Consider the following 14,806-nt stretch of genomic DNA (forward strand, 5'->3'; position numbering starts at 1 on the left):
CGTTGTTTTTCGACGCGGGGGTCCGTCAGATAGACATTCATGTTAATCCCTCATCGTCGGATTTAGACGAAAGGAAATCAACTGTCCATCAACGGTGATGCCCTCGTCACTGACTGTGACGCTGATGCCGTCACTTTATGCGACTGTTGGTCACGTAATTTAATCTATTGATTCGTTTGACACGGATTTATTTATTTAGCCTATTTATTTCGTCATTTTCGTGATATCAGCACGTTTTTTAAACTAACGTATTTCAATGGGAAGCATCTTTCTTGATCACAGCACGATTCTTTCTGCCTGTCAGGCTACAGAGAGCTGTTTAATCAACATTTATTCACGAGGTCTTATCATGGTTTGTGTATTTATTTTAATGTTATTATTTCGGTCTTATTGCCAGGGAAGCTGGATTGCTTTGTTTTTTATTGATATTTAAAAAATTATATTTTATCACTAGGAAATTGCGCTGAAGAAGTCTCATTCCGGACACATCGCGATATTTGGCAGTAGTTCACGTGTGCAAGATGTTGGTAAGTAGTCGTAAATACGCTGTCCTTATAATGTTTGATATAGGCTAATGTATTTTCTGTTTGTCGATATTAATCAGATTAGCTCACGTTCAGTCACTGCATTATATCTGTCATCTCCACGGAGGTTTTGCGTTTCATTGCTTTCTAATTCAAAACAGGGAGATTAAACTGCTGTCACGTGACGTTATAGTCCTAGAACTTTAATAAGTTAATCATATTCATATCAGGTTTAAAGTAATACAATAAGTTCCAAAGTTGTATTTGTAGTAAGCACAGTAAAAACAACACTCACCATGCTTTTACCACAGTAACATTAGTTTTACTGTGATAAGTGTAGGAAAAAGACCGTTATCACAAAACTTACCATGCTTTTACCACACTATTGGTAGTTTTAATGTGATACTTATTGTAAATGCACAGTAACCACAACACGTACTATGCTTTTACTACAGAAACCCTAGTTTTACTGTGATAGGTGTGGTAAAAGGACAGTAACCACACAACTTACCATGCTTTAAACCTCAGTAACCTTAGTTTTACTGTGATGGGTGTAGTAAAGGACAGTAATCACAAAACTTACCATGCTTTTACCTCAGTATTGGTAGTTTTAAAGTGATATTTGTTGTAAATGCATATTAACCACAACACTTAGCATGCTTTTAATGCTTAATAATGTAACATCCTATATTTGTAAGTTAAATCTGTACTTTTTCCTTTAAATAATCCTATATATTATTCATAATGATTCTCTTTTTCAGCTGAAAAGACCAAAAGGGCCTTTCGGACTCAGTCAGCTCATTATTGTTTGAGGACAAGTAAACCGAGGAGACGGACAGCTGCAAAGGCAAATATTCACAATGGTATGTATGTGTTGGTTTTAACCCTAAATCAAACATTTTATAAAAGCATTTGTTGTTTCTTAAACCTTTTCTTACAAAACCCATAGCCCAATCAGTACGAACATAGTTCATAATTCACATGATTTAACAAGTTGTCAAATTCGTACGATACTCGTACATATTTATATAGTACATAATTCTGCGATTATCTGCGATTAGCATGCGACTGATAATCCTTACTTATGTTTTAAGAATTTTTGCTTAGTTTCCTTGCCTCCAGTCCTTATGGAATATTTTCATTTGAAAAATAATTGGTTTCATGTTATATTGATCAAAGGGTTAAGCAAAATGACTGTCTCTGCAGCTGCTTCTCAATCCAGAAGAAGGGATCCTGTGCATGAGGAAGGCCTTCAGATAGAAGATTAAGAGTTGGCAAGTCTTGGTGAGAATACTGAGTGTTACAGTAGTATCATTACACTACATTTTCCAATTTCCACCATTTATTTAATCATAATCAAGCATTATGTTTTGTCAGTTCCACTACAGACTCACAGTATAACTGATATATACTTGTGTGTGATCATAATCATGAGTATAGCCCTTTTAAGGACAAGTGAATGTATATTTTTGTTTTTTAGAAACAAGACTCGAGTTAAGGGACACCATAACTGCAGGTCAGGTTCTGGATGGAACAGACAGAATGGTTTCTGCTTGGGAACAAAGGCAGCTTCTCACAGATGTGAGAATGAAAACTGCTAGGCCTATGCTTTTTGATGCAAAGCTCTCAGCCGAGAGAGTATTCATCCAAAATTGTCACAGATGCTGTGCTGTAGAAGCTGTGATCAGGTGCCTGGACTGTGTACCACTGGACATGGAGTTCCTCTGTGCTACCTGTGACATAGAGGCCCACAAGAGAAATGTCTTCCATGACAGAGAGGCTGTGTTTCATGGATTTCTTGAGCCCGTTCCCCCTACAACTGCTGTGGTGGTGGATGAAAATGGCAGCCTCAGTTTTGTAAACAAAGTATGTTAAAATTAGCATTATATCAAATTGTCTCATACTTATAGTGTAATTCCCCAAATGTTGTTGTAGCTAGCGCACATGTTTATATTTAACAGAGTTTCTAAATGGCTTAGACATTTTTTAAACTCAAAAGTGCAAGTGTGAAATTGAATAGCTGAATAACAAAAGTATGATTGGTTTTGACAGTTCTGACCAGCATATCTTTGACCAGCTAAGTCAATTGCGTCTTAATATTTTTCAAAATGTGCTTAAGCATTTACATGTTGTTTCAACATAGTGACAATTACAGTTGGAATAGTGGTGTGGCCAGTTTGGATTAATTGTAGGGTTTTAAAGCACTATTTTGAAAATGAGGTTAGCGTTTTGGGAAATGCATCTAAGGGACTGAGGAGATGCTGTAAATACACCCTTCATAACTTCTTTCTGTTTTGCAGTATGTCAACTGCCTGTTCCTGCACCAAGGTCAATTTGTGAATGCACTCATGACCTCACAATCACTCCAGGGAAGCATATTTCTGTGGTCACCATCAATGGTGTGTTGTTCTGAAAGCCCTCCTTTTTGTGAAAGTATTATTGTACTATAACTTTACCGCTGTATGCAATGCAAAGCTTTTTATCACCATGTCATTTTTAGGTAATGCCCAAATGCCATGTCAAATAGCTAATATATAATATATTTGTATCTCTGTATAGAAGGCAATCTGTTGCAATTTGATTACTGAAATTATTTTAGTCTTTACTACATTATATTCACTTGTTCACAGGACGATATGATGTCTACTTGCCTCGGAAATCCTGTCCATCATGCTCTGCAGAATGGACTCCCGAGGTGAAGGACCTGCCCGTTTATCGGTACTGGCCAGCGAGCACCAGCTGCCAGACCCTATACAAGTTTGATGTCTTCACCTCGTTTGAACATATGAAGGTGACGGCGCCAGCCATGTCCAGACAGGCCTTCCTGAAAATGTTGGAGCACAGATCTGTTCAAGCTGGAAGGGTAAATCTGCCTGAATATCACTGAAACATATAACAAACAAAATTATATTACTGTATACCTAATATTTAATTATGGGTATTGCTTCAAAAGATCCTAACCAAACATTTCTTAATATGCAGACAGGTAGTATCTGTGCTGATACATTTCAGCTAAGCCTTTTTGAGTTTACCTTCTGTCAATACAAAGAAGAGGATATGTGGCAGGTCCATCACTTTGAGTGTCCAGCATGTTCTCCAGACATGTTGGCTGTCTGCTCTGATGGAAACCGAAAACATTACCGCTTCAGCAAGTCAAAAGGGTAGGTATAGGTATTTTTTAGAAGTTTATTTTAGTCTTGTCTTACACAAATAGTAGCCATTCGGGTTGTCTTTGAGTGATCATAACTTACATTTTAACAAATAGTAAATGTAGTACTTGTGATTTTTATTACTGACGCATGTTATCTTATGGACAGGACTGAGGAGCCACCCATATATGAGGGCTTGTTTCTTGCCAAGGACGAGGAAGCTGCTACCTTTGTTGACCATGTCAGAGGCAACATAAGAAGTGTATGAACATTTGATTGTTTTTTTTGTATAATAGTTGTTTATACAGCTGTTTTGTGTTTTTATGTACCTTAAAATGTGTTATAAACTGACTTTATAGGCAAATGACAGTGCTGTCTGCAGTACTGCTAAGTTCACCGCTGGCAGAGAGATGTCAAAAAAGTCTGGTTCTCAGATAGACGAGGAGGGCATTCAGTGTGTGTGTGTGTGTGTGTGTGTGTGTGTGTGTGTGTGTGTGTGTGTGTGTGTGTGTGTGTGTGTGTGTGTGTGTGTGTGTATGATTCTTGAGTCTGATATTTGAGTTTTAATGGCAATCCAAGTCTGAGTAAAAATTGAAAGCAATTCACACGTTTCCTTGCAGAGTGGTATTTATCTAATCTTTATAGTAGCCAAGTATTATATTTATCATATATTTTGTTATATGCACTCAGTTGACAGAGATGTGTGCTTAAGCCAGGCCTTACTGGGTCAATTGATTCTTAACCACTAGATTTTCTTCTGATTTATCAGACATGGGTTTCTCTTACGAGGACTGAGCCATTACCGCGGAGAAATATTTGCTTATCCGATGTTTCTTCAAAGAGAGATGTCATAGAAGGCAAATGTTACCTTCTTCTGTATGGATGTTACATGCAGGTAATTCTCATTGTCATATTGCAAATCCAACTCAATGATTAAAATGTCTTGTTTCTCAGCTTTACAGTTATGTTAGTCATTTTAGATTTCAATTAAAAATGGATCTTTGTTACACTCACATGATGCTGCTCCTGCTTTTTAGGTACTGGCCCTACCTTAACAAAGTAGCAGAGGGTTTACCAGAGCTTCTGCCATTGACAGAAATGAGGCCATTCCTGAGCGTCTTGCATGCCAAAGCCCATACAGCAAAATGCGAGGTACATGCAATAACTTTAAGTCTGGTATGGCTGTAGTTATTGAGAAATAATGGGTCGGATAATAGAACGTGCTGTGTGTTATCTTTCACCAACTGCTTTTCAGCTGCTTGTTCAAATTTGTAGGACAGGGATTTTGTTTTTCCCCGCCAAATAAAAGCTTGGGTCATGAGATGTTTTAGAGATAATTGTATGAATTAATGTAGATATAACATTCAAGTAATCTTCAGTGCAAAGGATTATTTTTACATTTGTGCATGTTATGCCTGATTGGATGATGTTATATCAAAACTCCTGAAGTACTGCTACATAACACTTCTCGCTCTGTTGCAGGTGAGATGGGGTGGCAGAAGCCAGGATGGAGCAGGAAACACAGTGGGAGAGGAAGTGGAGCAGGTGTGGTATTATTGTCAGTATTTTAACTATGGCTTCAAAGAGTCTTAATAGAAACCATTACACCAAAAGGTACTTATTTGTCATCTAAGTAACACACCTGGTGTGAGGGATAAATCACATCCTTTATGTATGAGTTAAAATAAAGAATAGGCAGTTCAGTTGTTTTCAACAATTCAAAATGCATACATTTGTAAGGGGTCCCAAATTCCTAGGATAATTCAGTACACATGCTTTCTGTTAAACCACAACTTCAAGATCTATGGTGTGTACGTAATATTTTTATGTAATGGAGACCAAAATTTGATTGTATTATTTTCTTTATAGGTGAACAGCTTTCTGTCCAGGGCAGCACTTGTCACAAAATAGATGACAAAGGCTGGTTGGTGTTACACTTACACTACACGCTGTGGTAGCCTAAATAAATAATAATAAATACTTAATAGTGTTTTTATAGGTAATTAAAAAACAAAGTTTATCTGTTCTGTTCTTACGAAAGTTATCATTGTATTACTTCAAGGTAATTACCAGTTCAACTAACTTTTAGTGATATGGTTTTGGCATGTCTGTTGGGTTACTCTTATTGCCTTTTGGATGTGAAATCTTACTTTTTGGCTTGTGGGTGCATTATTGTTTTCATTAGGAAGAGTGAACATGCTAACGCGACAGGCCATGGGTTGGAACAGAAGAAAGAGGGACAACCTATATAATATAAAACATTCCTTGTCCACTATTCCATTCCTTTCCCCAACCAAAGGCAACACCTTCAGGTTGAAGAGATCTATCTTCGACCAGGTAATGCTACTGAAACGCTTGGAGGAGGAGCAGAGCATCCTGGTAAAGGAGATGTCTCAGCACATCAAGTACCTTCTGAAGCAAGTCCAAGAAGTGGAGTCACTCAGAGGACAGACTTTGGAGCGGATCAAAACCTGCAGTATGTACAAGATCTTTAGATTTTAGTATTATGTATTTGTTTATAATATATAGATAGATAGATATATCTCCAGGGAACTCTACTTTATACATTGAGTTGTGATCAGGCACTTCTCTTTCTATTTTTTTCCACAATTCCTCTACAGGTTTCGTTGACCTGACAGAGGTCAACGAAACAACTGGCTTCAACTGGCTTCTCAACACATAGGCTCAACAGTGTCCTCAATCGGAGCGGTCACTCACTTAGAAGTCAACACAAACAGGCTGTTAATGCATACAGCAGTATAGCCACTATGGAATTTGATTTTCTTTCCATACATGAGGACATTGAGGAGTGGGATGACAATGGCTTCGCCAGCCCTGAGTCTGAGGAAGAAGACACCTAAAGACCACTGCCAAACAACACACAGGAACTGGAGATTTGTACAAAAAATCTTGCCTTGCCTTTGTTTTAAATAGCTGTACCAAAGTATCTACAGGAAAGTTTTTGTAGATTTTGTGTGTATTTTTATTTTAAAAAATAGAAAAACATTGATTTATTTATCTCTTCTGACATTTGAGCTTGCTGGTTTCAGACCAAAACTGCTTATTGCTGCTTCTCATCATCTATGCATGGAAACATCTAATGAAGATTCAATGGCAGTCTGTAATTTTAACAAGTATAATTCTAATGTACTTTGGTATTTCCATAATGTATGTGGATTTATACTGTATTTGTATGCAATATGCATATACTACCCATATTATTTTTTTGTTATTTGTAGTTATAGCATACTGAATACTGTCAAATAGCATTGAAACCATAGATGTTTTTCTTTTATGTTTTCCATATGACATCATCTAAATGTACATACAGACAGACAAATCCAAGCATTTTTCACTTACATCCTGTAAAACTATAAAGAAATGTCTTTGTTATGATGCATACATTTGCACCACTGTAATAAACCCATTTGATTGAATTGTCTGTTGTGTGAACTTAATATGCCAGTTAAATCCTTCAGTGGTGGACAGTAAATAAGTACATTTACTCAAGTACTGTAATTAAGTACAAATTACTGGTGTTTGTTCTTGTGTATTTTCTTTTCAGAAAACTGTTGAACATGATGGTTGTCTTGTGTAGACGCATTTTTGATGTGTAAATCTCACAAACAGATTACATTTCCTATAGAAATGTAATTTTTGGTTTTCATGAATGTGAAAAGAAAAGTGATTTATTTTATAAACCTTATTTTTCTGTTAGCTAAATTTCATATTCACAAATGTAAATTTTCTAAATGCAATCCTCTTTTTGTAAGATTTAAACTTGAAATGAAAATGTATTTTGAATCTATTGAGTTCTCAAAAAAATTTAAAAGCTATAAGAACAGTGGCTGTGTTTAAGGATTTGGCACTTAATCTGGATTAAAAAGACTGAAGGAGCTTAATCTGGATTGAAGGACTCAATTGTATTATGTTATGACAATAACTGTTGATGTTTTTTTTTTTCCTTTTACGAGCATTTAATAAAAATAATTTAAAAAAAAAACAGATTGCATTTCCTGTGACTACTTCAAAATAAAAGGTCACTTGTGTTTTGCCAGTTAAATGCTTTTAATGTGAAGCTTTACAACGGTGGGGTTTTGCACACAAACAATATGAAGAGTATAAATTAAGGTACTCAACAGTTTATACAAGTACAGCTAGTACATTAGTTGATCGACAGAACTTTAATAGCCAGCTATTTAGTCATGTCATGTAAAAACATTTCATGGTTCCATCTTAACAAATGTGAAGATTTTCCTCTTTTCTTTTTGATTATTTTAATATATATTTGTAAACATTTTTAGGTTTAGACTGACGAAACAAGCAGTGTGAGGGTGTTACTTTTGGGCTATGGGCTCTCGATTCATAAAAATAAAAAAATCAGCAAATTCATCCATAATGAAATAATCATCTCATGCAGTCAGAGACAAAATTGTTCAACCACAACCAACTACTTTTACATTAGCACATGAGTACAATAATATCATGATAATAATATTACAACGTTTTTCTTTCAGCTTTGAATACTTTTACTTTCAATACTTTACATTTTCCTGATTATGCTTTCATAATTTTACTTAAGTAACATTATGAATGTGTTATTTTGACTTTTACTTTTACTTGTAACAGAGTATTTGTCCAGCAAATTATTAGTACTTTTACTTAAGTAAATGATCTGAAAACGTCATCCACCACTGACATCATTTGTAAGTACTTTTGGACACCTAATTGCATCTTTAGACCAATGCTGATGTTCATAAGTTTATGATTCTGGCCAAAACACTAAAATAGTCTGTTTGTTGCTTTGCTGTAGTACATACGTGCAGTATTGTTATAATACTAAATTTTAAAAAATATATATATAAAAATTGAGGTCGGGGCCTCAAAGTCCTCACCTAAACTATGCCTGAGCCAAGGCTGTGTCCATGAAAAGTTAAAATTGAAACTTTGTCGTAGGACTAAAACAAATATATTGTTGGAAAGGGCTTGACCTGGAGAGTAACATATGTCAGTCTGAAGGTTGTAAATGGCTCCTGCTTTGAAATATTGACCTCTGAACCTTGATTTTGGTGCATGTTGGAAAGCTTGTCATTCAGGAACAGAAGGGGCTACATACATGAAACCAACTGTTATAAATAGCTCTTGACTTCAGCTATATGACTATACCCATATGGATAGAGTCACCAAGAGGGGGTGCTGTCAAAAATGGTCAAACTTGATTTTCACCTGTTTAACAGTAAGGTATTTGAAATTTTATTACACAAATGTGATTCACATCAGCTTTAACTCATCAGTGTACTCTTACATCATTATTTACTCATTTCAATTTCAGTATATTGAGTCATATATTTTTAAACTACAATTCCCTCTAGCCGCGCCATGCCACTTGATACTAATTAGTATCGTATTTGTAGTTTTTCCTGTTTGCAAAGTTAGGCTGTGAATAGGGTTGTAAAAAGATGTATGCACTGAATATATTAAATATCTAGTACAGCCAAACTAGTACTTGTACACTGTATTTAGGTGTTGTATGATTAGAAAAAGTAAAGAATTTATTAAAGTGATTTATTAAGGCGATTTTAGCAAGTAGGCCTATATACACGCGTTTCATGATTATGTTCACTCTCGGCGGTAGTTACTTAAAGTAGTTCCTTAATTACACCTCGGAAGTGTAATTAAGGAGCTTTAGGCATTTGTATATTGTTTAATTAAAATTTCAAAACGTTTGTTCGGCCGCCATGACTTAAATAAAAGTGCTCCTGTTTGCTTAGTAATGTTGTACGTGTATTGTGTACAATACTGTGCTATGTAAATAACGTGGTCAATGTCAGTGTATGGTCAATGATATATGGACAGACCTGAAAAACACCCATCATAAATTAAAAAATGTACAGTGCGTACTCACGATGTTTGTAATGGGCTAAACTTACTAATATAAGGCTACAAATCACTCCTAAATGTGTAAATATGTATATATAATTTCCTTTCTTTTACTTCTTGTTATACAGATATAGATTACCTTTATCAAAGTCTCAATAGGCTATTAACTTTGCTAATGTCCATGTTAACTCTCCTTATGTGATTTATGTCCATATTAAATTCTGATTGTGGATTTACTGATTATCAAATAAAGTTTAACTGAAAGTTTTCAACCATCCCCTTGATAAAAAAAGTTCTTAAACTAGTTATGTCATAGATTGCAAAACTTCATAATAAAAGACAAATCTGTAAATGTCACATAGTACACTTCATTTATTTTGTTAGGTATAGTTCAAATTTCATAGCTTAAACTCTAGTTTGATATGAATAACAGAAATGGCAAATGAACAACAAATGTAGTACCAAAAACAACATTTTATTTATTTGCAATGTATGTTGCATATTTGCAGGCTAGCTGCATGGGAATGGAATCAGGCTGGCTGCCAGGATGGAGGCCAGGTCTTTCCACTGAGAAAAACAAAGAAAGAAAGAAAGAAAGAAAGAAAGTAAGTAAGAAAGAAATAAAGAAAGGGAAGTTGAAGGAGAATTGGAAAGTATAATACACATTGGATTGATTGTCATGATTGTAACATTTACTGTTTTACAATACTTTGCAGAGTTGTGCAGTGCATCAAGAATCTGTTGTTCCAGAGTGGGGACGAGGCGATAAAATTATAATGTTAACCTAGTCTTGCATAGCCAGACCTATCTCCACACTAGAGCTGTGCCAGAGTTGGAGGAAGGTCTTGCTGAACCCATTATTATTCTGGTGTGTTTCCCTGTGCGTAAGATTACTTTTAAACAAGATATAAAACATCACGGTCATTATGGTATGTCAGTGTTACTCACAGTAACTGTTGCTCATGGAAAATATATATATATATATATATATTTATATATAGGCACAATACAGCTGGCAGGTGGAACAATAATGGGCCCAGTGCAGCAGCTTAAAATGTCAAAATGTTGTGTCTAAAAATTTTGTGTAGCCTGACCTAAGCCAAAAGACAACAGCCCATGTACGTTGGTCTGAAAAATGCTTGGAATGAAGACTAGCTGAATTATTGGAAAAATGTTGTTTAAATAATGCATTCCTACTTTGTGGCCTTTCCATAGTTACATTTAAATAGTGAATTTCACTTTTGGTTTCATATGGCTGTGGATGCACAGTACAACATATCAGTATCCTCACAATTGTAAACAGCATACAAAAACGGTTTGCATTACCATTTTTCTTTAATTATCTCTACCCACGACAATGGAGAGAGCCAGGTGTGCTGAATTCTGGATGTGTGGAGCTGAGTGTAGTGGTGTGTGGGTTGAGAGAGCCAGGTGTGCTGGTTCCTGGATGTGTGGAGCTGAGTGTAGTGGTGTGTGAGTGGAGAGAGCCAGGTGTGCTGGTTCCTGGATGTGTGGAGCTGAGTGTAGTGGTGTGTGAGTGGAGAGAGCCAGGTGTGCTGGTTCCTGGATGAGTGGAGCTGAGTGTAGTGGTGTGTGGGTTGAGAGAGCCAGGTGTGCTGGTTCCTGGATGAGTGGAGCTGAGTGTAGTGGTGTGTGGCTGGAGAGAGCCAGGTGTGCTGGTTCCTGGATGAGTGGAGCTGAGTGTAGTGGTGTGTGGCTGGAGAGAGCCAGGTGTGCTGGTTCCTGGATGTGTGGAGCTGAGTGTAGTGGTGTGTGAGTGGAGAGAGCCAGGTGTGCTGGTTCCTGGATGTGTGGAGCTGAGTGTAGTGGTGTGTGGGTTGAGAGAGCCAGGTGTGCTGGTTCCTGGATGAGTGGAGCTGAGTGTAGTGGTGTGTGGGTGGAGACAGCCAGGTGTGCTGGTTCCTGGATGTGTGGAGCTGAGTGTAGTGGTGTGTGAGTGGAGAGAGCCAGGTGTGCTGGTTCCTGGATGAGTGGAGCTGAGTGTAGTGGTGTGTGGGTTGAGAGAGCCAGGTGTGCTGGTTCCTGGATGTGTGGAGCTGAGTGTAGTGGTGTGTGGGTTGAGAGAGCCAGGTGTGCTGGTTCCTGGATGTGTGGAGCTGAGTGTAGTGGTGTGTGAGTGGAGAGAGCCAGGTGTGCTGGTTCCTGGATGTGTGGAGCTGAGTGTAGTGGTGTGTGAGTGGAGAGAGCCAGGTGTGCTGGTTCTTGGATGTGTGGAGCTGAGTGTAGTGGTGTGTGGGTGGAGAGAGCCAGGTGTGCTGGTTCCTGGATGAGTGGAGCTGAGTGTAGTGGTGTGTGGCTGGAGAGAGCCAGGTGTGCTGGTTCCTGGATGTGTGGAGCTGAGTGTAGTGGTGTGTGAGTGGAGAGAGCCAGGTGTGCTGGTTCCTGGATGTGTGGAGCTGAGTGTAGTGGTGTGTGGGTTGAGAGAGCCAGGTGTGCTGGTTCCTGGATGAGTGGAGCTGAGTGTAGTGGTGTGTGGGTGGAGACAGCCAGGTGTGCTGGTTCCTGGATATGTGGAGCTGAGTGTAGTGGTGTGTGAGTGGAGAGAGCCAGGTGTGCTGGTTCCTGGATGAGTGGAGCTGAGTGTAGTGGTGTGTGGGTTGAGAGAGCCAGGTGTGCTGGTTCCTGGATGTGTGGAGCTGAGTGTAGTGGTGTGTGGGTTGAGAGAGCCAGGTGTGCTGGTTCCTGGATGTGTGGAGCTGAGTGTAGTGGTGTGTGAGTGGAGAGAGCCAGGTGTGCTGGTTCCTGGATGTGTGGAGCTGAGTGTAGTGGTGTGTGGGTTGAGAGAGCCAGGTGTGCTGGTTCCTGGATGAGTGGAGCTGAGTGTAGTGGTGTGTGGGTGGAGACAGCCAGGTGTGCTGGTTCCTGGATGTGTGGAGCTGAGTGTAGTGGTGTGTGAGTGGAGAGAGCCAGGTGTGCTGGTTCCTGGATGTGTGGAGCTGAGTGTAGTGGTGTGTGAGTGGAGAGAGCCAGGTGTGCTGGTTCCTGGATGTGTGGAGCTGAGTGTAGTGGTGTGTGAGTGGAGAGAGCCAGGTGTACTGGTTCCTGGATGAGTGGAGCTGAGTGTAGTGGTGTGTGGGTGGAGAGAGCCAGGTGTGCTGGTTCCTGGATGTGTGGAGCTGAGTGTAGTGGTGTGTGGGTGGAGAGAGCCAGGTGTGCTGGTTCCTGGATGTGTGGAGCTGAGTGTAGTGGTGTGTGGCTGGAGAGAGCCAGGTGTGCTGGTTCCTGGATGAGTGGAGCTGAGTGTAGTGGTGTGTGGGTGGAGAGAGCCAGGTGTGCTGGTTCCTGGATGAGTGGAGCTGAGTGTAGTGGTGTGTGAGTGGAGAGAGCCAGGTGTGCTGGTTCCTGGATGTGTGGAGCTGAGTGTAGTGGTGTGTGGGTTGAGAGAGCCAGGTGTGCTGGTTCCTGGATGAGTGGAGCTGAGTGTAGTGGTGTGTGAGTGGAGAGAGCCAGGTGTGCTGGTTCCTGGATGAGTGGAGCTGAGTGTAGTGGTGTGTGAGTGGAGAGAGCCAGGTGTGCTGGTTCCTGGATGAGTGGAGCTGAGTGTAGTGGTGTGTGGGTTGAGAGAGCCAGGTGTGCTGGTTCCTGGATGTGTGGAGCTGAGTGTAGTGGTGTGTGGGTTGAGAGAGCCAGGTGTGCTGGTTCCTGGATGAGTGGAGCTGAGTGTAGTGGTGTGTGGGTGGAGACAGCCAGGTGTGCTGGTTCCTGGATGTGTGGAGCTGAGTGTAGTGGTGTGTGAGTGGAGAGAGCCAGGTGTGCTGGTTCCTGGATGAGTGGAGCTGAGTGTAGTGGTGTGTGGGTGGAGAGAGCCAGGTGTGCTGGTTCCTGGATGAGTGGAGCTGAGTGTAGTGGTGTGTGGAGGGATGGAGCCTGGTTTTGTGATGGTGTGGCTGGTGTTTCCTGTTGTGGTGACTGGTCACACGGCACCAAATGTAAGATGAAGTTCTCTTCTTGAGGCAGTTGGTCTGGGTTGAGTCTTGTCCAACCTATAAATGGACATGGAACACACACAAATATAATATATAACATGCAGTTAGGCCAAAGTGAAAATAAATGCAACCCAAATCAACCTAGACGGTAAAAAAAGATGGATTTTACCCACAGGATTCTGAAAGGCATGGGGCAGAGGAGTCAAGGAAGAATGGAGAATGGGTTAGATATGTGTTCTTTCAACAGCTGTTAAGTATTGCCATTATTGTGTCACAGTCTAAGACGCAAAGAACATTGTCATCCATTGTAAGCTTTGTGCGACCATCAAAATGTTTACAATCACTAACAATTCTAAATCTAATTTATTGAAGCAGCCATGTAAAACTTATAAAAAGAAACGTCAGTGCTGGGGGTGTAGGATGCTACTGCCAGTGATGCATGCACTCGTCAGGAGAGTGGTATTAAGCAAAGTTGAATCTTCTGTAAAAACGCTGAATACTGCTCTTATAAATACATGTGCAGAACAACATTAGTTCACAAATCGGAGTTGACTTGCTTTATTTTTTATTTCAGCCAGTGATGTTAGGAAACGTTATGTTTTGTAAAAAAACATACTCCATGCTGCTCTTATCAATATGCTATTAGTTAAATAGCATTAGATAGCTATTAGTTGGGACAGTTTATTATTTTTAAATATGCACATTGCTTCTCTGTATAGCATCACCTGGTCGGAGAGGCAGCAATGTGTAAAGTTTGGCTGATTGTTGACTCCTAATGTTAATTATTGTTCCAGTAAAGTGGATTCCTTTCTAAAATAAGCGGACTAAACAGGTTATTTGTCACTTTTTAGAAAGGGGCAGGGTGCGGGATAGTAAAAGTAATATAGTAACGTGACAAGTAACGTAACTAGTAACTTTTAATTTCCTGTAAAAAGTAAAGTAATATTATAACTTTTACAGGAGTAATTCCTGAGTAACTTGCCCAACACTGGTTGTGGTCTCAGTGACTTTCATGCCGTTAGGTTCTTTTTTGCACATCCAATCTCTATTCGCAGTGGCACAAGTAGTAGAATTACTTTTGACTCCCATTGGTTTTAAAAAATACATTAACACAAGTTAGTCTTAAAGGGCAAAATGAGTAGGATTGTCTCGTGCTGTTTAAACACGATTCACTTCGGTTACATTCTAAAGCACAGATAAACTTGACCGGTTGACCCCACCTCCACAGAACCCTGTTGGAAGGAGCCACATTGGCGGATTTTTTGTGAATACAGCCAAAGCCACCATCAGCCTTTAATATAGGTCT

At 39.4% G+C, this 14,806-nt stretch overlaps 2 protein-coding genes and 1 long non-coding RNA gene across 4 annotated transcripts in view; 2 read left to right on the forward strand and 1 right to left on the reverse strand.

The window, feature by feature from the left end:
* LOC143735396 (uncharacterized) overlaps positions 1-14,806 on the forward strand; it is a 271,580-nt gene that overhangs the window by 151,034 nt on the left and 105,740 nt on the right. The window lies entirely within an intron of this gene.
* Positions 3,848-7,106, forward strand: LOC143735321 (uncharacterized). 2 transcript variants are annotated; one of them, XM_077225475.1, is made up of 6 exons: positions 3,848-3,935; positions 4,443-4,568; positions 4,711-4,825; positions 5,156-5,218; positions 5,859-6,149; positions 6,295-7,106. In XM_077225475.1, the coding sequence occupies exons 3-6, from the start codon at positions 4,819-4,821 to the stop codon at positions 6,354-6,356; spliced, it is 423 nt and encodes a 140-aa protein (XP_077081590.1). In that variant the 5' UTR covers positions 3,848-3,935; positions 4,443-4,568; positions 4,711-4,818; the 3' UTR covers positions 6,357-7,106. The 2 variants fall into 2 exon arrangements, with proteins under 2 accessions (XP_077081590.1, XP_077081589.1); XM_077225474.1 differs by having other exon boundaries at positions 5,173-5,218.
* Positions 10,010-13,571, reverse strand: LOC143736306 (uncharacterized). The gene is made up of 3 exons (XM_077227050.1): positions 13,558-13,571; positions 10,880-13,483; positions 10,010-10,120 (listed from the first exon to the last, which is right to left on the reverse strand). The coding sequence occupies exons 1-3, from the start codon at positions 13,569-13,571 to the stop codon at positions 10,084-10,086; spliced, it is 2,655 nt and encodes an 884-aa protein (XP_077083165.1). The 3' UTR covers positions 10,010-10,083.

Source organism: Siphateles boraxobius, unplaced genomic scaffold (assembly GCF_051911475.1).
Source record: "Siphateles boraxobius isolate OS27281-9 unplaced genomic scaffold, OSU_SipBor_1 13, whole genome shotgun sequence".
Lineage (NCBI taxonomy): Eukaryota > Metazoa > Chordata > Actinopteri > Cypriniformes > Leuciscidae > Siphateles > Siphateles boraxobius.

Bases quoted from the DNA above. Each gene is read 5' to 3' on its own strand.
- LOC143735321 (XM_077225474.1), top strand. The intron at 4,826-5,172 runs GTACATGCAATA...ATGGGGTGGCAG, and splicing joins CCCATACAGCAAAATGCGAG to AAGCCAGGATGGAGCAGGAA. The intron at 5,219-5,858 runs GTGTGGTATTAT...TGTTTTCATTAG, and splicing joins TGGGAGAGGAAGTGGAGCAG to GAAGAGTGAACATGCTAACG.
- LOC143736306 (XM_077227050.1), bottom strand. The intron at 10,121-10,879 runs GTAATGCAAACC...TGTTTTTCTCAG, and splicing joins GAGATAATTAAAGAAAAATG to TGGAAAGACCTGGCCTCCAT.